This window comes from Sapajus apella, unplaced genomic scaffold (genome assembly GCF_009761245.1).
Source record: "Sapajus apella isolate SASKATOON/1434 unplaced genomic scaffold, GSC_monkey_1.0 scaffold245, whole genome shotgun sequence".
Taxonomy (NCBI): domain Eukaryota; kingdom Metazoa; phylum Chordata; class Mammalia; order Primates; family Cebidae; genus Sapajus; species Sapajus apella.
The window spans coordinates 381,255-403,654 of NW_022437185.1; the positions used below are offsets into that span (position 1 = coordinate 381,255).

Sequence of the window (22,400 nt, forward strand, 5' to 3'; positions counted from 1 at the left end):
CAGTCTCTCTCTCTCTCTCCCCCCCCCCTCTCCCCCCCCCTCTCTCTCCCTCTCTCCCTCTCCCTCTCTCCCCCTCTCCTCCCTTTGTCTTTCCCCCTCTCCCTTTCCCTCTCTCTTTGAGATAGGTGCCTAGGCTGGGGTGCAGCAGCGTGCTTACAGCTCACTGCAGCCTCAACCTCCTGGGCTCAAGCGATCGGCCCACCCCAGCCTTCTGAGTAGCTGGCACCATAGGTGCTTGCCACCGTGTCCAACTAATTTTTGTACTTTTTGTAGAGGTGGTGTCTCCCTGTGTTGTCCAGGCTGGTGAAGGTCAAAGGACAGTTGAGAACCCCTGTATATTCAAGAGGAAACTGATTAGAGACGAACTGGGATGTAAACTTAAAAATAGGGCTTTACAAATGAAGAAGGTGGCATTGTTAGTTGGAAGTGACAGGAATTCAACTAAAGCAAGTTTAGACAAAAAGGAACAGTGACTTTTAACTAAGTTTATAGAAGGGCAGGTGTGGTACCAGGTATAAGAAACGAGAATCAGTTTGGGCCTCTTCTTGATGCTTACTGTTGATGATTCTTCCCTTCAGCTTTGTTCTTCTTGAGATTTGAATTGTGGCTGTTGGCAGCTCTCAGGCCTCTATAGCACAGCTCCCCAACTCTGAAAGACCACTTCCTCCTGTGGCCATGGGGTACAGAGGACCTTGTTTGGCAGTCCTGCTCGAAACATAGTTGGGTGTGATACGTGAAGCTGAGTAGTATTTTCCAAAGAAATATTTCAGGTATGGGCTTGTTCTCAACATTCTGAAGAACATAGACAGTATTCTTTTTATATCCTATAGCCTAATTAATGAGCAATTTTAAATGAAGAAAATGGACAACTAACATTTATTGTGCCTTTAGATGGGTCAGACTTTTGCACATAGAGTATCTTCCCTGTGTTGCAGCATAACTATGGGTTTTAAGGAAAATGAGACTCAAAAAATAGAAATGATCTCTTTGAGTTTGCCAGGTTAGTAAGGCTGACATAATATCATCCGCTGTGTCCAAATTTTCCATTGTGAAGTGACATTCAGAAGTCCCCAGAAATCATCTTTATCAAATTTATTTGTATAAAATAGGCAAGATCAAAGTAAGCTGTTGATGTGACACTACAAACTAGTGTTAGGGCATAACTTCTGTACTATGAGGTGTTCCGGCTGCAACAAATCTTGGCAGAGATGTTTGCTTATGCTGCTGTATGTAACTGAAGGACAAGCAACAACATACTTAGTACTTAATATTGACGAACCCTTAGGCATGTGGTTGAAGAGGCTGTGATAAGCAAGGTGAGACATTGCAGGTAGCAGTATGTCATTAAGTGTTACTTTAGGAATCTGGTCTGGAATTCTGCCAAGCAATCCCTTTGGGAAGCATATTAAACAAACTCTTTTTAAGAGATCATCTCTGATCTGTTTTGCTTGTCTGTTTCATTTGCCTTATGTTTTTGAAGCACAGTAAAAGAAATTGGGTTGAATATTTTTTGTTTGTTTTGTTCTGTTTTTTTTTGAGACAGGGTATCACTCTGTATTTCCCAGGCTGGAGTGCATTCATTCGTGTGATTTTGGCCCACTGCAGCCTCTGCCTCCCAGGCTCAAGCAGTCCTCCCACCTCAGCCTCCCGAGTAACTGGGACTAAAGGCACATGCCATCATGTGGGGCTTTTTTTTTTTTTTTTTTTGGAGACAGAGTCTTGCTTTTGTCGCCTAGGCTGTAGTACAGTGATGGGATCTCAGCTCCATGTAACCTCCTTCTCCCAGGTTCAAGCAATTCTCCTGCCTCAGCCTCCCGAATAGCTGGGATTAGAGGTGCCTGCTACCATGCCTAGCTAATATTTGTGTTTTTAGTAGAGACAGGGTTTCACCATGTTGGCCAGGCTGGTCTCAAACTCCCACCTTAGGTTATCCCCCTGCCTCCGCCTCCCAGAGTGCTGGGATTATAAGCGTGAGCCACTACGCCTGGAGAGGGTATCATTGTATTGCCAAGCCTGGTCTCAAATTTCTGGGCTCAAGTGATCCTCCTGCCTCAGCCTCCCAAAGTGTTGGGATTAGAGGCCACTGAGCCTGGCCTGTAATTTTTTTTTTTTTTCTTTTTAAGAGACAGGGTCTTGCTCCAAGCTGGAGTGCAGTGGCACCTTCTAAGCTTATTGAAGCCTCAAACTCCTGGGCCCAAACAATCTTCCTGCTTCAGCCTCCACAGTAGCTAGGACTGCAGGCATGTGTCACCACACTCAGCTAATCTTTACATTTTTGGTAGAGAACAGGGTCTCTCTATGTTGCTGTTGCCTAGGCTGGTCTTGAACTACTGGCCTTAAGCGATTCTCCCACCTTGGCCTCCCAAAGCACGGAGATTACAGGTATGAGCCACTGTGCCTGGCCAAAAATGTTTTTGATTAGGAAATCAGCTAGCCTGTAGCCCGTGTTGTGGTATAAATAAAAAATTCTAATTTTAAGCTGATTTTTAAGGTTTACCAGAAATTTGTAAAGATTATTAAATTGATGTATCTTAAAATCTAAAGAGGAAATAAACCTTTCTGATTGCTATACTTGACTTTTATTCAATATTAATTAATGGAAGGTTGAAGGACAGGAATGTTTTTGCAATTACTTTTGGTGATTTGGTTTGTGACATTTTTATTTATTTATTGAGACAGCGTCTTGCTCTTGTCGCCCAGGCTGGAGTGCCATGGCGCAGTCTCGGCTCACTGCAACCTCCACCTCACAGGTTCAAGCAATTCTCCTGCCTCAGCCTTCTGCGTAGCTGGGATTACAGGCGTGCTCTACCACACCTGGCTAATTTTTGTACTTTTAGTAGAGATGGAGTTTTGCTGTGTTGGCCAGGCTGGTTCAAACTCCTGATGTCAGGTGATCCGCCTGCCTCAGCCTCCCTAAATGCTGGAGGTTACAGGTGTGAGTCACCGTGCCCGGCTGCATTTTTGTATTTTAAGGTAAGATGACAGTTTATTCCTCTGACAATAAGGTCAAAATTATTTTGACAAATTGTCTCAATAGTTAGGAGTAATTGTGTGCTATTTGGGTAAAAGGGTCTGTCTATGGTCTGAAAAGTTCAGAGTGAAGCTGCTGCAAACATAGTCACTTTACAGATGTGCACCTTGCAGCCGACTGTGTTGTATAGATTTGACAGGAACTCAACATTCCCCGAAGCAGGAGACCATGCTCACCCAGACACAAAGGAAAATCGTTAGTTGCTAGGCTATAAACTCTAGTTTTGTATTTGGCTTTATAGGAGTTAGACTTACTCAACAATTGGTCTCGGCAAAGTACACTTACAGTTAAAAGGAGTTTATTATCTTAGTAGTCTAGTACAAAATGACATATAGTTGGGGCTTGGAATGTTATTCTGAGAATTTGTATTTTGCTGAGTGCAGTGAATGTTTATTTTTTTGTAATGATCGACAGTACTGAAAATACTATTCTTCTGAGGAAAATTTTAAATGCATAATAATACCAAAGTAGACAGATACACATAATGAACCTCCATGCACTTCCCCAGCCCCTGAAGTTACTAGGTCATGATCCGTATCTTATCCCTCTCCCTAATGATTGTGAAGTACGTCCTAAACATGATCATTTGTCTGAAATATTTCAGTATGTATCTGTTTTTTTTCTTTGAAAAAATATATTTTGTTATTGACTCAGTTGATATCAGAAATAAGCAGTTTCTTATACACTTTCTGAGGACTTACATTTCTGTGGTATCAGTATGTATCTCTAAAAAGTGGTAGGAAAATCCCCAGCACAATACCATTGCCAAAGTTAACAATTTCTGGATATTGTCAAATGTCTTGTTACTCTACAAATTTTTATTTGTGTCATAATTATCATAAATTTTAAAAAATGTTCGAATTAATTTCTCTTTTGCTCTCCTTGCAGTACATTTGCTGAAGATTCTAGGTCTTGTTTAGAATATCCTGCAGAGCAGATCTTGCTAATTGTGTCCCAGGGATGTCCTTGAACATGTTTCTGTTTCTATTTTTTGTGAATTATTAATTGTACCTAGGGGCTTGAACAGGTTCAGATATGTGAGGCGAGATTACGTCATATCTGGTGGTTTGTTCATTTTTCGGGAGATGTGTAATCCTGGTTGTCTTTTAAAATGCCTGGATTAAATGATAAAATGGCAATGTTTCACTTATTTTTCATTTTTTAGCTGGAATATTTTTATAGAGAGAAACCTCATTTGATCAAATATTACTCTTTTAAATACTTGGCGGTACAATTTGTGATAAAAGGATTACACTCAATATTGATTCTTTTGCTTTTTAAAATTGATTTTCAGAGTAACAAGATGGTTTACTAGCATCCTGTATTGGTGATAAATGAGTTTTTGTTTTTGATATCACAGTTATAAACTCATAGATTTAAACTTGGGTATTTCATTCATGTGTTGTTACTAACTTTATTGACACTCAAATTGTCCCATATTTGACCAGTGGAGGCATCTTCAAGCTGGCTCTTGAGTCTTTTTCACAGTATCATGGTATAACTTGATAGCTTCCGTTTTGTCTGGTATGTATGAGATGAACCTAAAACATTTCTTGCTCTAGACCTAGAGTCAGCCATTTCTCTGAAAAGCCCTGGTCCCTTTTAGTGATAAATTCCTATTTAGAGACCACATTCTGGGCACTACTGGGCTGTTCATTTTTTCTATTCCTTTTCAGTGGACACGTCTCAGAAGTAGATATTTGAAAGCAATGCCATTTTATATTCTTCCATTTCAGATTCAGAATGCAGGATTTTACTTTTCATATGCTCTTCCTGTTCCTTTTTATCCTTATTCTTCGTAACGACTCTATCTTAGTAAGTCTGCTCATGCATTATTTTCTATTACTTAACATTTCAAACCATTACTCTCAAGGACATTTCCTTGTCCTTGGGTTTCCTTTTTATTCATGGCTGGTAGACCACTCGGGCCCACGGTGATTTCCAGATGCATAGCATGAGCATAACTCTCATTTAACAGTCACCGGACACTCCAGGATTTACCGAGTTTTAAAAATTGAAGTATAACATTGGCAGGAAAGTACATACATACTACGGGCAGCATGCCTCTACCAGTACCCCGGAAATCCGTTCCAAAAAGAAAAAAAAGAATGATACTATTATCCTGATTTGTACTACTGTTGCCTAGTTTTGCCTCCTTTAGAACTGTAAACTTTTGTGTTTTAGCATTCATGACTTCGCTGAGACAGAGAGGTCTTTCTAGCCCTTTCCAACTCTTAATTGTGTCTCTATCAGAAAAGATATGTCTTCATCTTTGGCACGCTCACAACTCCTGATACCTTAGGAATATAAGTAGAAGGTCAAGCATGGTCACTTTTTGGTTTTGGTTTCCATTGGGATTTACAGAAGCTCTATTTGTATTAGGGATTTTAGACTCCTCCCTATTATGTTGCACATATTCTTTGCCAGTGATTTGTATTCAGACTGCATTGCTGTGCTGCACTTAAAGTATTCTGTGGAGCATTATTTGACTGTTGAGTTTTGTGTCCTGCATAGGACCACCTCTACTCAAAATGATGTGAAAAAACATAATTCTATATTTTCTTGTAGTTAGGCTTTATATCTCTTTGTTGATATCTGTAATTGCATCTGGATTTGAATATAGTGTGACGTATCCATATCAACTTTAAACACAGATAGGATGTTTTAACATCTTTCAGCCTTTTCCATTAAAATAAAACTTGCCTGAATTTCATTTACCTGTGACTACTATACTTTTCCATCTCAAGTCAAACTTTGAGAAAAAATTTCCACTTGGGTTTTTCCACTTCATCTTCCCTTTGTCAACTCAGCGTTGTCTGCATGGATTCCACCTCACCATTACGCTGACATTGCTTATGCCGTTGGCAATGGTGGCCTTTTTTTTTTTTTTTTTTTTTTAAACTGAATCCAGTGGACTGAATACAGACCCCTTCTTCCCTGAGCTGTATGTTTGTATCATTGTTGGATAGTTTCTCCTTTAAATGCAGCTCCTTTAGCTTCTTTAATAAAATGTTTTCTTGGCTTCTTATTTCACTGGCTTGCCTTTCTCAGTTTACCTTGTGCAGCCTCCTCTTTTCTGTTTTTCAGTTGTTAATACTTTCTAGAATTCATTCAGTTACATCCCCTACAGCTTTTACTAATGCTTATCCTTGCGTGATACATCATCTTATGACTTCAGTTATCAACTATATTCTGACAACCCTGAAGTCTCTATTGTCAGCTCAGAGTTCTTTTTTCTCTTTTCTTTTTTCTTCTCTTCCCCTCCCTCCCTCCCTCCCTTCCTTCCTTTCTTCCTTCCTTCTGTTTCTTTTTCTATCTTTTTCTTCTTTTCTTTTCCTTTCCTTTTCTTTTTTTTCTCGGAATCTCACTCCGTTGCCCAGGCTGGAGTATAATGGCACTATCTCGGCTCACTGCAACCTCTGCCTCCCGGGTTCAAGCAATTCTCCTGCCTTATTCTCCTGTGTAGCGGGGATTATAGGTACCCACCACTACACCTGGCTAATTTTTGTATTTTTAGTAGAGCTGGGGTTTCACCATGTTGGTCAGGCTGGTCTTGAACTCCTGACCTCAGATGATCACCCTGCCTCAGCCTCCCACAGTGCTGGGATTACAGGCATGAGCCACTGCTCCCGGCTAGATTTCTTTTTAAAACAATATATTTTTGCCCCTAACAAAAGGCATTTAATACTAAACCCAGCACCATTTCTTCCCCTCTCCTGCCAAACCAGTACCTCCTCCTATGTTTCTCATTTCAGTGAATGAAGCAGATTTCTACCCTTGCACAGAAATTTGGTGTCATTAAAAAAAAGGAGGGAGTGATTCACATTATAGGTAACCGTGTTAAAGTGTACCACTCAGTGGTATTTAGTGTATTCACAATGTTGTGCAACCAACCACCAGCTCACACTGTTTCCCCTCACCCCTTCAGGTATCCTGCATTGGAATTTTTTATTTTTTTAAATTTATTTTTATTTTATTATTATTATTTTGCTTACACTGGCTTTAAAATTTTTTCATCACATCATTACATCCACCCCCCATATCCATTAAGTAGTGATGCCGCATTTCTCCCTCCCTTCATTATCCAATCTGCTTTCTGTCTCTCTGGATTTGCCTATTCTGGATATATCATATAAAATAAGTAACATGATGTGTGACCTTATGTATCTGGCTTCTTTAACTTAGCCTGATGTTATTGAGCTTCATATATTGGTACTTCATTTCTTTTTCTGGCAAAATAATATTTCACTGTATGTATATACTGCAGTTTATTTATTTGTTGATGGACATTTTGAGTTTCTACCTTTTGATTATTAACAGCTAATGATGCCACAAACATTCATGTACAACTTTCTATGTGGACAGATATTAGGTATATACCCAGCATTGGAATTGCTGGGCCATATGGTAACTTTGCTTAACTTTTTTATATACCATTTTCCTTTTTTAAAAAAAAAAAATTATTTTTTTAAACTGAGACAGGATCTGGCTCTGTTGCCCAGGCTGGATGCCCCGGTGTCATCTCAGGTCACTGCAACCTCCGCCTCCTAGGCTCAGGCCATCTTCCCACCTCAGTCTCTCGAGTAGCTGGGACTTCAGGTGTATGCCACCATGCCTGGCTAGTGTGTGTGTGTGTGTGTGTGTGTGTGTGTGTGTGTGTGTGTGTATTTTTTTTTTTGGTAGAGACAGGATTTTGCCATGTTGTCCAGCCTGGTATCAAACCCCTGGCTCAAACGATCTGCCCACCGCAACCTCCCAAAGTGTTGGGAGTGAGCCACCATGCCCAGCTCATGTGTCATTTTTGACAATACTTTCAGCCCCACTACTGTAACATCACCAAGTTAGGTTGATTGATTCTATCTTCTAAATACCCTTTTTCTTCATTGTTTCTGCTACTGTATACTTGATGTACACTTTTCAGGATTACTTTAATCGTTTGCTGTTTGTTTGTCCTCATTGCGCCTTATTTATATAATCTTCTACATACTGCAGGATTGGTTTTTACAAATGTAAATCTCATGAGGTCACCCCATTGTTTAAAAGAAAAAAAAAAGGAACCACCCTTCAAAGGCTTATCATTGCCCTCTGGATAAGGTCCAAGCATGCAGGGCTTACAAAGGCCCTTTGCTGTCCAGCTTTTGACATTCTGTTTAGTTTGAGCTGCTCCCCTGCCCCCTGCCATTCCAGTCATATACTGATTGCCCTATTTCAAGTTTTTGTATGTGCTCCTCTATGTAGAAGTTTAGATTCTAAACCTTGCATTCCCTCACCCAGATCCTTTATTTTTTTCCTTTTTAGAAGGCCTTTCTTACTCTTCATGGCTATGTTATATGCCTTTCTTTTTTGTGTGCCCCCAAATTCTTGTCCTGTTGTTGGAGCACATTGTAATTGCCCATTTAGTTCTCTGGGAATCAGGAGCTGCTGTTACTCATGTGTCAGAAGATACAGACAGACTGAAAGTACAATCAGTAGGAATTTAGCAGAAGTCAAAAGATTATTTGATAAATTATTTAGAGAAGACTTCATGGGAGCGGGCTAGTATAGATATGGACCTTGAAGGAGGCATTCATGAAGGTATGGTAAGGTTCTATCACTTTAGGTGGATTAAGCCTGTTAAATATTCATGCATGTAGATCTAGGAAGTATCATGCTGAGGGCAGAAGCCATGACAAAAGTGACATGTTGGACATTTTTCATCATGGCTTTTGTATTACATGGAACAAGCAAAGGACACAATTATGCTGGTGAAAGAAATGCATGGAGGGAATGGGCAAAAGATTTTAAGAACTTGGGGGTTTTGACAAGAATAAGAAGCAATGATATACTTTATGGAAAGTGTAATGAATTTTTCAAGGATAATTTTGACCATATATACTAATTTCAGAGCTTACCTATGTTTATAAACCGTGCATTTCCGGTGGAAAATGCAACTAGGTAATTTCTGGATATATTATAGAATCTTCCACAAAACTCCTATGTACAGTGTTGTAGAAAGTGGTCCGAGTAATGTGGTGTGTTTATCTAGAAAAAAGTTGGAAATGAGATAACTCAGGTAGAAAATAACTGCTCACAGTGCAATTGTGTGTGTTCCAGTCCATCGCTCAGTTGACAGTAAAGTGGAATTTCTTGTTTTTTATGAGAATGTCTGCAACATTGTTGGCGCTCAGTACACGTGTGCATAAACGAAATAACGAGAATGCTATTCCCATCTTGACGTGTTTGTACTTTCAGCATCTTAAAAAGTATGTTAGATTAGCCACTTTAAAGTAAAAATACCTTTATTGTGTTTTGTAATATAGCACTGATTTCAGGTATTTATAAAATCTAGTTTGTCTGTTATCCAAAAATACTAGACTTATAAAAATCTCCCCTCAAATTTCAAGAAAAGAAGCATTTCATGTTTAAACATAAATTTTTTATTTTTGTTTTTGACGTGCAGTCTCACACTGTCACCCAGGCTGGAGTACAGTGGCGTGGTCTCGGCTCACTGCATCCTCTGCCTCTGGGTTCAAGTGATCCTCCTGCCTCAGCTTCCTGAGTAGCTGGGATTACAGGTGTGCACCCCCATGCCCGGCCAATTTTTGTATTTTTAGTGAAGACAGCGTTTCACCACATTGGCCAGGCTGATCTTGAACTCCTGACCTCTGCCTCCTGAAAGTGTTGAGATTACAGGTGTGAGGTACCTTGTCTGGCCTAAACATAAATTTTCACTATTGGCTTTCTTATGTTTTGCTGGCATGTTGTTGAAGTAATACCATTTCTGATTGCCCAAAAGATTAATATCTCCTCAGAAAAAAAAAAAAATAGGCCAGGTGCAGTGGCTCATGCCTGTAATCCCAGCACTTTGGGAGGCTGAGGCAGGCAAATCACCTGAGGCTAGGAGTTCGAGACCAGCCTGACCAACATGGTGAAACCCCGTCTTTAAAAAAAAAAAAAATTTAGTATCTCCTCAGTGACCTACACATTGGCTCAATCCTTTGTAGCACTCTGAGTTGTATTATACTGACTTTCATCATTAGACAAAGCCGCTTGAGGATGATGGCAGGTAGTACGTGAGAATTACCTGTTGAGAGCCCCAGCAAGTTCTTTTCAAACCACTCTCTTGTGTGTTCTTTGTCCCCACTTTCCAATTTGAGCCAATGAGTACTCAGTTCCCCTGACAGGTAAAACATTTGATAACCTTGTGGGTGACTGATACGTACATTCACTTTTGTGATTATTGTTGTGTTGGTTCCTGTGGTGTATACATATGTCAGTACTTACTAAATATTTTTTTTTTTTTGGTTGTGGGGGAGATGGAGTCTTGCATTGTCACCTAGGCTAGAGTGCAGTGGTGTGATCTCGGCTCAGTGCAACTTTTGCCTCCCAAGTTCAAGCAGTTCTTTTGCCTCAGCCTCCTGAGTAACTAGGAGGCTGAGGCAAGAGGTGCACGGCACCACACCCGGCTAATTTTTGTATTTTGAGTAGAGACAGGGTGTCAACATGTTGGCCGGGCTGGTCTTGAACTCCTGACCTGAAGTGATCCACCCACTCCAGCCTCCCAAAGTGCTGAGATTACAGGCGTGAGCAACCACACCCAGCCAAATTGTGTAATTTAAGTACGCGCAGTCACCGAATGTCAGTTATACCTCATTAAAGCTGCTTAAACGTTCCTCACATGATCTACTCACCATCAGTAGGCCAGTACTTTATTAATCCTGGTGTCTCTGGAAACCTTTTGGGCTCTGTACGCCTCCTCACCTGCTCCTTAAGGTCCCTGTCTTGGCCAGTGTGCCCCCACCTAGCTAGTTCCTCGCCTCTCTTGTTTCCCGCTCTGTCAACCTTTCTGCATGCCATAGCACTCTCTTTAGAAGAGAACAACCTCATGATGCTACAGCCATTCCTGTATACTCCAGCTGTTACTCTTAAGCTGCCCTTGTGTCCGAGGAGCTGTGGCTCTCAGAGGGTCAGCGTGTACAGGCAAGACATATGGGGCCTCTGCCCTCCTTGTGCTTAAAGATGGATGGGCACACAGGAGCACCAACTGTAGAAGCAGGCCCCCAAGACTATAGGGACATGTCAGTTAGGTATACAAGTGGTAGTATAAATGAAAGTTACTAAGCTCAGTACATTCCAATGAAAAGGTATGATTAGATACTCTGTTGAAGTTTCTGAAAGTATGCCCTAAAGACAGCAGCATAAGAATTGCCAACTTGATTTGATTTCGGGGGCTCCCTCTTAATGAGAATCTCTGAGGGATGGGCCTGGATATCTGCATTTTAACAGGGTTTCTTAGAAGACCACTGTAGGGGCACCTAGAATGACAAGAGCCTGGCTGGTGGATACCAGTAGAAGCTGATCTTCTGGTTAGTTTGCTTTACCCAGGGCTTCCTCACAGTATAGACATGAAAATGCTTTGGCCATCAAGCAGCATTTTGCCTGGCAAGGTGCATGCATTTAATGGTTTCCTTGAATATGTATGTTCAAGTTCCGTAATTTGGATGAAAATTATATGCTTAAATGTATTAAATAAACTTTTCTTTTTCCACAGAACTCAACAAAAATCCAGTGGAAGGCTTTTCTGCAGGTTTAATAGATGACAATGATCTCTACCGATGGGAAGTCCTTATTATTGGCCCTCCAGATACACTTTAGTAAGTATAAAGAAACTGACATCTTTAAAATGGAGCCCTTTTAATTCATTGAATTCAAAACTATTTTGGCAAACTGAAACGAAATTATTTTTTAAGGAGCAGGAGAAATGGCTCTGTTCAGCATCCTTTGTACTGAAATTGATCATTGAAGGGTTTTTGTGTTCTGCTTGAAGCTCTAATGTCTAAGATCTGTTGCTATGAAAAGTAATAGTTTCAGGCCAGGTGCAGCGACTGACGGCTGCAACCCCAGCACTTTATGAGGCTGAGGCAGGCGGATCACCTGAGAGGTCAGGAGTTTGAGACCAGCCTGGCCGACATGGCGAAACCCTGTCGCTACTAAAAATATTAAAATTAGTGAGGCGTAGTGGCACACCTGTAATCCCAGCTACCCAGGAGGCCGAGGCAGGAGAATCACTTGAACTCAGGAGGCAGGAGAGTTATGCGTTTTTGGACGTTTTTATAGAGAGTGTATTATATACATCGATGTCTTAAGAAGGCTAAGGAGAATTTTTAAGATTGATTATTTTTGTGGTTCTCTAATTGGGTCCCTACTGAATACTGGTTAGAATCTAGGTGTTCTTATCCTAAACTAAACTAATGGTCACTTTCTCCTAATTTATTGAAAGTTATTTTTAGACTGTATGATAATCTATTGACTGGCTATTAGTTGTTAAACCAGTGACTTAAGGATAGACAATAATGTAGTGGTATTCAAGAACAGTAGAAGAGAGGTAGAATTTAAAAAATATTTTGTGTAGTACATTTCTAGATGCAAAGACCACAGTCTTCTTTTCTGCTCTGAGTGTTTGCAGACTAACTTACATTTACTAACATGTATTGTTTTGTAAGATGCATCCAGACTTGCTTACATTGGTGACTGGTACAAGTTTCTGTTTTTTATAGCAGTTGAAGTATTGGGGAAAGAAATGAAGTGGCCTTCTCAAAGCCATACAACTGAGTGACAGGGACAGATCTAGATCTGAGTTTCTTCAAGTCTGGACTAGACCTCCTCACTCAGCCTTGATCTCAGTGGTGCTAAGTGGATAAGGATTTGGACGCGTCAAACATTTTATTGGTGATGGTCAAGTAGTTGTTTTTAGGTTTTCTAAGTTTGTAGCTCTTTTCCTCCACAGAAAACAGCAGATGGAAAAGAAGATTTGGAGCTATTTCTATGCCAGGCCAGGCTGATACATACAGAGTTGAGCCGTACTGTGGACATTGGTGTCTGTGATAACTATTGCCAGTCAGAATTTTTACTGTTGTGATTCCTGATGGTAGTTTGCATTGATAAGTTTTACAAACTGAGATAACTAAATTTTGTCACCCCACATGATTAAGGTTTTTGACAGATAACAGTAGCCATTGAAGACCATTTTGTGTTTCCTTGTAACCTTACTGTTATTTGAAAGCAAAATTCTCGACACTTTTTTCACCAAAAGATGTTTGATGCAGCCAAATCCTTACCACTTATCACACCTTGGATGTGAGCCCAGTGAAGACACAGCAACATTTCAGTGACAGAATCTGGTTACCCTTGTATTATGTACATGAAAACAAGAAAAACTCTGCTAAACAGATGTCTGTATGGGGCATTGGTTAGGAATCCAGATTGGAACTCAATTCTAAGGGCCTCACTGAATTTTTTGAGATGGAGTCTCACTCTGTCTCTCCGTCCGGGGTGCAGTGGCATGGTCTTGGCTCACTGCAGCCTCTGCCTCCCCATATTCAAGTGATTCTCCTGCTTTAGCCTCCCAAGTAGCTGGGATTATAGTTTCCCACTACCATGCCTGGCTAATTTTTGTATTTTTAGTAGAGACAGCATTTTACCATGTTGACCAGGTTGATCTCGAACTCCTAACCTCTCAGGATTAGATATACAAATACTTACCATTGTGTTACAGTTGCCTACAGTATACAGTACAGTAAAATGCTGTACAGGTTTACAGCCTAGGAGCAATAGGCTATATCATAAAGCCCAGGTGTGTAAGTAGGCCATATCTTACAGGCTTGGGTGTGTTCACTCTGTAATGTACAAAATCACCCCAGATCTTTCTCAGATCATAATCCTATTGTAAAGCCTCACATAACTGACTGTATGTTGTATACCTCCAGCTCCACCAAAGAGAACCACTTTTTGTTTTCACTAATAAAAACCCATTTCTGGTGTTTGGCATACATTTTTTAAAGTGTTCGCTGTTGAATTGAGACATGAATCACCGCCATATTTCTGGCAGCTCCTCTGGAGTGTGTACATGCTGCCGACAAAACTGGTGGTCACTTCTGGACTGTACCTTTCTGAGATCAGCAGCCTTTGCGCAGGAAAAGAGAGAGCACGCTCCTAGGGCGGGACCTGAGGAAGGCAAAGGAAGGCACAGGGTAATGAAGAAAGGCTTGTGAGAAAGGCCTTTTCAAATGCTGCCAACAATCAAGTACTTTATAGAATGCCTAGAAAGTGTGTGTTGTCTTAACAGGAAGTAGTGATGTTGCTGTAGTTATTTCAGTGGAATGGAGAGAGGAGAGGCCATCTTGGAACTGACTGAAGTGCACTGTTGGGAGTGGACATACAGACCTTATGTATAAATAACTGCCTGTGAAGGGAAAGAGAGGCTTGGAATGGGGTGTGTGTGTTATAGGACTGAAAATAAATTAGTGTAGGCTCAGATGGTACCCAAACCTAGGTGGTTTGTATATTCACAGCTGTATAATTAGATAATAGAAGTAATACTGTACCAGAGTTCTGTAAAAGCTCGTGTGATTATCTCGCTATGCCATCATTAGCCCTCATTTAGTCACTAGACAGCACTCCACACTCTTTTCAGTCTATGTAACTGAAAGCTACTACATCCAAGAGTTACTTCACAACTCCTATAGTTACCACAAGTCTTAATTCAGTCATACTCATCTTTTTATTTTCATTAATGTGTCTTTCCCTTACAGTAGTCTTTAAGGTCTTTCTATGAAATGTGTATTCTGAAACTGGTGTGGTATACCCGCTGTTTTCAAACTGATTATCAAGCAGTATGGATAGCCACTCATATCCACAGAAATTAAGATTTCAGATAGAAGTGGCAATAGGTTTGTAAGAAGGTTTAGGTGGGGCACAGTGGCTCACATCTATAATCCCAGCACTTTGGGAGGCTGAGGGTGGATCACTTGAGCTCAGAAGTTCAAGACCAGCTTGGACAATATGGCAAAACCCTGTCTCTGCAAAAAAAAATAAGTAAGTCAGCCATGTTGGCACATGCCTGCAGTCAGGAGGCTGAGGTGGGAGGATCACTTGAGCCTAGGAGGTGAAGGCTGCAGTGAGCCAAGATCGTGCTCTGCACTCCAGCCTGGGCAACAGAGCTAGACCCTGTCTTAAACAAATAAACAGAAAAACCCAGAAAGTTTAAGAAACCCAGATATCACTGGATAATTATAACATTTATAAATTTGTATTAATGAATGGTGACTGTATAACTTCTTTTATCTCTCTTTTCCTTTCATCACCAGTGGCTGGTCTGTTCAAGGAATATGCTTTATTTATTTTGTTTTTAACCACTGGCAGTGGCTTGAAGAATTTGGAGAATCTTAAGATTATGCGTTTTGTAGTATTGCCTTACCTTGGGTGGATATAGAAAACGAAGAGTCAGTTAACCAAAACTCTGAATTACATTCCTTTACAGTTGCAAAATTCTATTCCTGTTACAAAATTATTTTGCAGTCCTGTGTAAGACATAGAGGCAGAAGCCATCTGTTCTGTAATGAAATTCTGGAGGGAATGAACCTAGTGCCTACACTGCTTAGAAATGGAATGATCAATGGTAATGCCATACCATTTATCCTGTGGTGTTGAAGAACGTGGACTTCGGGGACTGCCTTGGTTAGCTCCCTAACTCTTCTACTTTTCTGAATTGAGTGACTTTGAACAATTACTTCAATTTGGTCTTAGCAGTTTTATTTCTAGGGTAAACACTCTGCTTAGGAAATGTTAGTGCTCAACGTTCTGTTGCTTATAATAACCAAAAAAAAAAAAAAAAAGAAGTATTTTTTTCCTTTTGCGGTTTTGTTACTTATCTTCGTAAACAGTCAAAAATTTGAAGGGCACTTTGTAGTAATTAATTAGACTATTTGAAAAACTGTACCGAAAGTTTGTACTACGGTGTTGTGTCCCTAAGAGATTAGGGTCCTTAGTAACAGAAATAAATTCAAAAGGGTCACTGCTCAGCAGTCCACATAACTACAGAGTAGAGCACAAGCTACTGGCTGTGAATAGAAGGAGTCTTCATAAAAATATTGTCAGGTATTTTCTAGCATTATGCCCTACCACGAAAGGGAATGCCTGTGGCAATGCCATTGTTTTTTTCTGCTGTAAAGAAAAGGCTGTATCCCTAAGATACACACTTAATCAAGATGATCTCAACAGAAGCTCTAATATTTTTCTTTTTTCACTGTTCTTTCTGAAGTTCATCTGGATGTTCCAGAGCAATTTTCTAAACCTTTCATTGTTAATTGGCCTATTAAAAGTAGAATTCTTCAGCAACACACAAAGAAAAGACACAGGCTAAAATAGTCCACACAGATACACTGTGAAATAGGTATATTTGGATATAAATATAACTTGCCATTCCATTATTTTTTCTAATGTCTATAAAGTTTTTAAATGGAGAATTTCAAACCAATGATGTGCAAAGCCATTCTCATGACACAGTCACTTAAACATATTTTTTTAAATTTATTTTTGCTCTTTTTTATAACATTCTTGGAGTATAAACTTAATAAGTATGGGAAAATTTTATTTCTTCCCCTTGTCTTGTGGAATAATTTAGGTTCCCACTCTGGGCATGATTCACAAAATGAGTAAGACCACAGATAAAAATGACAGAGAAACACAGGCAATGAAGAAAACTTCTAAAAACGAATGTCCCCGCATACCCAGTATCATGCCAGCAATAACGGAAATGATGGTAAGCCCAAGATTCTGAATGAACTGCCTGAAGCCACGTGCAGTTCCCAGCTGATGTTCAGGAACTACAGACGCCACTGTTGGCCATAATGGACAGGCAGGCAATGAATAGAAGATTCCCAGAAGACACACAAGCAACCCCAGGGTTCCACATTGTAAAGGCCAGCACCATGTGGGGCACAAGAGTGGCTGCTACCACACACAGAACCCAGATGGTGTTCTTCCCTGTCTCATCTACCAGGAGCCCAAACACTTGACATGGCAGCTGATAGGACATATACAACACTGTTAATTGCACTTGATTCCTGGGTAGAAAATTCAAATTTCTCTGTAAAGAAAACTTTCCCAAGTCCAGTAGAGGGAACTTGGCAACACAATAGCAGACACAGATGAGAAATATGAGCCATAGGAGTAAGGAGAAATCCTTTACATCAGTTAATTAAAAAATTTCACCTGTTTTTTTTTTTTTTTTTTGCTCTTTATGAAGGATTCTCTTTGCTCTGTGATCTAAGTAAGCAAGAGCCAAGGAAGGCACAGATTAGTGAAAGAATATATGTTACACTCCCAGTCCTAAGCGTGACCCCAAGGGTTGTGTGGCCGGCAGAGCCCAGCGAAGCCTCAGTGTTAGAATACAGGCAGCTCATGAAGTCACATTACTGTACTTCTAGCCATGCTAAATTGTTGGAGTCCAAACACCAGGTTTAATTCCTTGTCTTTAAACCAGCTCACGGCATATGTATTCCGGGCAGCTGCTAAGCACTCTGCACCAATCCCAAATACAAAACTTTGAAATTCCATCAGCCAAAAACCATTAAGTATTCCACCCAGAACAAAAACAACCTGTCCAGTGCAAATAAAGCAGCTAAAAATAATTGTGTCCCATCATATTCCAAATACTCAGTCTTCTTTTTTTTTTTTTTTTTTTAAGCCACCAAAGAAATACAAAACTACATTGGGCCAAGAATATCAGGCATATAGCAGCCTGAATTTCACGGTATTCACCTGCATATCCTGTTTATCCTGAGTCTGAAGGACAGCAGGATTATCATAGCAAAAATAGCTGCCAGAGCCAATGAAGCACATCAAAAACAGAATCCGAAGTTGTTACCAGGTGACTGGAGGCCCCAGAGGGCCAGCATTGCCCAAGCTTTCTCATCCTTCTCCTCCATTGTGCCCGTGGGAGACCGAGAGGCCCAAGGGGGTGACAACTCCAGGACCCAGCAGAAAGCGGCACCTGCAGAGCACAGCCAAGGCAGTGATCACCTGACTCCAAATATAAGAATAAAAAATAGTGAACTGGGGCAGATAAAATGAATGGACAAGAGACAGGTGCAACAGGAATATAGATTAATAGATTAATGTTGACCACATTTCAGACGGCAGCATACAGTACATCATTTAAATAAAATAAATATGGCAGAATGGTATAGGATTTGATCCTTGAAAGATTTTTATAATTTAACACAAAAACAGTAAGGGAGGCCTCATGGAAGAAACTTGAACTAGGCCTGGGTTTTTCAACTCTTTCAAATGTGAAACTGCTGGCTACATACCTCTTTTTTCATTTTTGAGACTGAGTCTCATTCTGTCCCCCAGGCTGGAGTGCAGTGGTGCAATCTCAGCTCACTGCAACCTCTGCCACCTGGGTTCCAGCAATTCTGCCTCAGCCTCCCAAGTAGCTGGGAATGCAGGCACCTACCACCGCACCCAGCTAATTTTTGTAGTTTTTAGTAGAGCCGTGGCTTCACCATCTTGGCCAGGCTGGTTTCAAACTCCTGACCTCCACCTGCCCAAGCCTCCTAAAATGCTGGGATTACAGGCATGAGCCACTGTGCCTGGCCTCCATATCTCTTTTCAATATCATGGTAGTAATTGTACTGCAGTATCTGTGATGAAGATAATATGTAATTAAAGGGAAGATATTTTGAATTCATCGATGCTTTTTTTTTTTTTTTTTTTTTTTTTTTTTTTTTTTTTGAGGTGGAGTCTCGCTTTGTGGCTCAGGCTAGAGTGGCAGTGGTGTGATCTCGGCTTATTGCAACCTCTGCCTCCCAGGCTTAAGCCATGCTCCTGCTTCAGCTTCCTGAGTAGATCGCCTGGCTAACTTTTACATTTTTAGTTAAGTTGAGGTTTCACCATGTTGGTCTGGTTGTTCTCCAATTCCTGACCTCAAGGGATCTGCCTGCCTTAGCCTCCCAATGTGCTGTGAATACAGGTGTGAGCCACCATGCCCAGCCACAATCACATCTTTTTATATTTGAAAAATAGTGAATGTGTGACGTGTTAATGTTTAGTCTACAGTGTTGTTGTACTTCATGGGTTTTGGGCTTCCTCTTTGCTAACTTGACTGATTGGCAGAAGTTTGCATGCATAAGTTGAGTACTGTTGAGTTAAGCATTAAAAAAAAGCAAGTCGAATTTCCACAGGTAAAATAGAAGAAGAGGGGTCCACAGGTAGGAGAAAAACTATCAGAAATAGCATGGTTGCTTCAGAGTGGAAGGGAGCATTTTCAAGTAGAGTGAAAATTGTGTGCTTTATATCTTCAGGGCTACCCTCTTAGGTGAATTTGGTTGACATTTTAGAGATTGAAAACAATTTAGAAGGTCTAAGACAGTTTTTCATGATGAGGATTCCAGTCAGCTATTAAGCTTTTGAGTGAATGTAACCAGTCAAGAGTAAGTGACATGGGAAAGTTGACTTAATGTTGTCAAGGAGTCAGGTGGTGTGTGGCTGCCAGTGGGACCAAGTGCAGGGGCTTTGTGGTGCTGGCTTTCAGGTCCTTCTACATAGACTCTCTTTTTTGAGACAGAGTCTCACTCTGTTGCCCAGGCTGGAGTGCAGTGGCACAATCTTGGCTCACTGCAACCTCCACCTCCCAGGTTCAAACAGTTCTCCTACCTCAGCCTCCCAAGCAGCTGGGACTACAGGTGTGTGCTACCACGTTTTGCTGTTTTCTGTTTGCGGCTTTCAAACCCATAGTTAGAAATACTTTACATCATGACCCGGTGCATACTTATGTGTATGTAGATGAGTGGGTAAAACACATGTAGATTATATAAGCGAAACCACTTGTGGTAATAAACTCTCATGTTTTCTCTTTTTGTTAACAAAAAAACTTTGCTAGTGACCCATTAAATTGCTTTTGCAGCCCTGTTTGAAAAACGAGTCCATATAATCAGTATATCCTAACACCCACGTAGGCACTAACTCACACAGAGTAACAGAATGCGAAGATAAAGACTTTTATTCGTGTAATCCACTCTTCACAGCAGCTGTTCCAGCCTCTCCTCCCTCAAGTCTTCATGTTTTCACTTCAATAGATAACCTCCTGAATTACGGAAAGGAAGGCCCTAAGCTGGGCTAACATTTCTTAATTTTTCATTTCTTCTGAATATCTCTTTTAAAAATTTTGATTTGTACAGTTTCCCCATCTAGTTACTATCTTCAACTGTTAAGCTTTTGGTATAAATTGTCCTATTTATTATGTACTTTTCTACTCTATTCAATAATCCTTTACAGTCTTTTTTCTATTCCTTTTTACTAAAAAAAAAATGGGATTATCAAGGTCACTGACTTTTTGTACTCTGAGTCCTGTGGCATTTCAGAAGTGTTATTCAGAAGTGTTTGGTATTAATGATCTGTCTCTTTTTTAAACTTAATCTGCACCTCCCCCATGTTCAGGAAAAACAGTAAAAATTCATACTCGCTTGTGGTGAACAGTTCAAGCTGTTTTAAAATGAGCAGATCAGAGAGGAAAAGATCTCATAACACTGCACTATTGTTCGTTAACTATTGTTATATATTGATGTCCTATTTCTGGGCATTTTTCTATGTGTATACAAACAGGCCCCCACTTTCCCTTTTCTTTCCCCTTCCCTTCCCTTCCACCTTCTCTCCTCTTCCCTTTCACCTCCCCTCCTCATCTTTCCCCTGCCCCCTTTCTTTCTCCCTTTCCCTTTCCGTTCCGCTTCTGCTTCCCCTTCCCCTCCTTTCCCTTCCTTACCTCCTCCTCCTCCTTTTTTTTTTTTTTTTTTTTTGAGAAAGGGTCCCACTCTGTTTCCCAGGCTAGAGTGCTGTGCAGTGGCACAATCAGAGCTCTCTGAAGCTTCGACTTCCTGGGCTGAATTCAGGATCCTTCCCACCTCAGCCTCCTGAGTAGGAGGATTACAGGCATGAGCCACCATGCCTGGCCTCCCAGTTTTTTCTTTTTCTTTTTCTTTTCTTTTCTTTTTTTTTTTTTTTTTTTTTTTGAGATGGAGCCTCATTCTGCCTTTAGGCTGGAGTACAGTGGCACGATTCAGCTCACTGCAGCCTCCGTCTCCTAGGTTCAAGCCATTCTTCTGCTTCTGCCTCTGAGTAACTGGGACTACAGGCTCGTGCCACTATGCCCAGCTAATTTCAGTATTTTTAGTACAGATAATGAGGTGTCACCATATTGGCCAGGATGGCCTCAGTCTCTTGAACTCTTGGTCTGCCCGCCTTGGCCTCCTAAAGTGCTGGGATTACAGGCATGAGCCACTGCACGCGGCTCCCACTGTTTCTCTAAAGACAAATGAGATTATTTTAGAAATACCTGCTTTTCAGGAGGCTGGGGCAGGAGAATTGCCTGAACCCGGGAGGCGGAGGTTGCGGTGAGCCGAGATCGCACCATTGCACTCCAGCCTGGGTAACAAGAGCGAAACTCGGTCTCAAAAAAAAAAAAAAAAGAAATACCTGCTTTTAAAAATTTAACAATAGATTCCTCATATTATTCCATGACAGTACTTAGTACTGATATTTTTCCTGGTGGATATTTTCCTTCTGCCACTAACATGGTAAGCTCCACAGTGCTCTCCGATGCTTTGTTCTCTCCTTTGATGTAGACCAATGGTTAGAGTAACTTGGTAAACAATGTGCATTTGTTCAATGAATGAAAACCATTTAATGAGCTGAGAATTTCTTTTCTCACTGATCTGAAACAACCACAGTCATGCCTCTAATGGTTGGACACATTGAACAGTAGAAGAATTAGAAATGGTATTGCAATAAAGAAATTTAAAGAGATCATCTCAAGCAATTCCTAGATAAGAAGAAAAATAAAAAAATAAATTTAAAAAAGAGGTCAGTGTACTAGAGGGGACCTGGTGGCTAGTTTAGATTTTAGTCAAAATCTTTAGAAAGATTTAGAAAGAGGTAATATTTAAGCTGAGTACTGAATGATAATCAGAAGACAAAAGGAGAAAGGTATTTCCAGTAGAGGCAACATTTAGTACCAAGGCCACAAGACAGGAATTTAATGTTTTTGCTCAGTAAGGCTGACTTGACCTCTTTGGTTTTGATTAATGTGTACAACTCATTGTATTGTTCTTTTGACGATTCCTGAAGAATAATTGCTAATTAAATGTCAGTGATCTGGAAATGTTGTCTAAAATAGAGTCATAAGCCATATTTCAAGTGGCTGGTGGCTACATTATTGGACAGCGCAAATACAGAACATCTCCAGTATTACAGTTCTGTTTCACAGTGCTGTTCTGGAAAGTCATTAAAATATAAACTTCTTGAGATTCTTTTCGCTGCTGTACCCCTAGAGTTTGACACATAAATGCTGAATAAATATTTGATAAATGATGAAATGAATAAATGGACAGATGGAGGCAGTATATCTGTTCCTAGACAAGGAACAAAAAATGAGCCTAAGTTTTGAGATGAAAAAGATGAGATACGTTTGAGGAACAGAAAGAAGACTGGCTAGAACAGAGAGGAACGATAGTTTGAAATCAGCATAAAGAAACTGGTGATGTTCAACCTTCTG

General features: G+C 40.5%; 1 protein-coding gene and 1 pseudogene across 2 annotated transcripts in view; one reads left to right on the plus strand and one right to left on the minus strand.

Moving 5' to 3' along the window:
* Positions 1 to 22,400, plus strand: part of UBE2G1 (ubiquitin conjugating enzyme E2 G1) — a 53,777-nt gene that overhangs the window by 22,795 nt on the left and 8,582 nt on the right. For both annotated transcript variants that reach the window (XR_004266175.1, XM_032271694.1), the window contains one exon: positions 11,562 to 11,664. Coding sequence is in view for 1 of the 2 variants with exons in the window: in XM_032271694.1 (XP_032127585.1) it covers positions 11,607 to 11,664 (58 nt within the window). In the remaining variant the exon portion in view is untranslated. Of the gene's footprint in view, positions 1 to 11,561; positions 11,665 to 22,400 lie in introns of those variants that run through there.
* LOC116545077 lies at positions 16,135 to 18,065 on the minus strand (annotated as a pseudogene).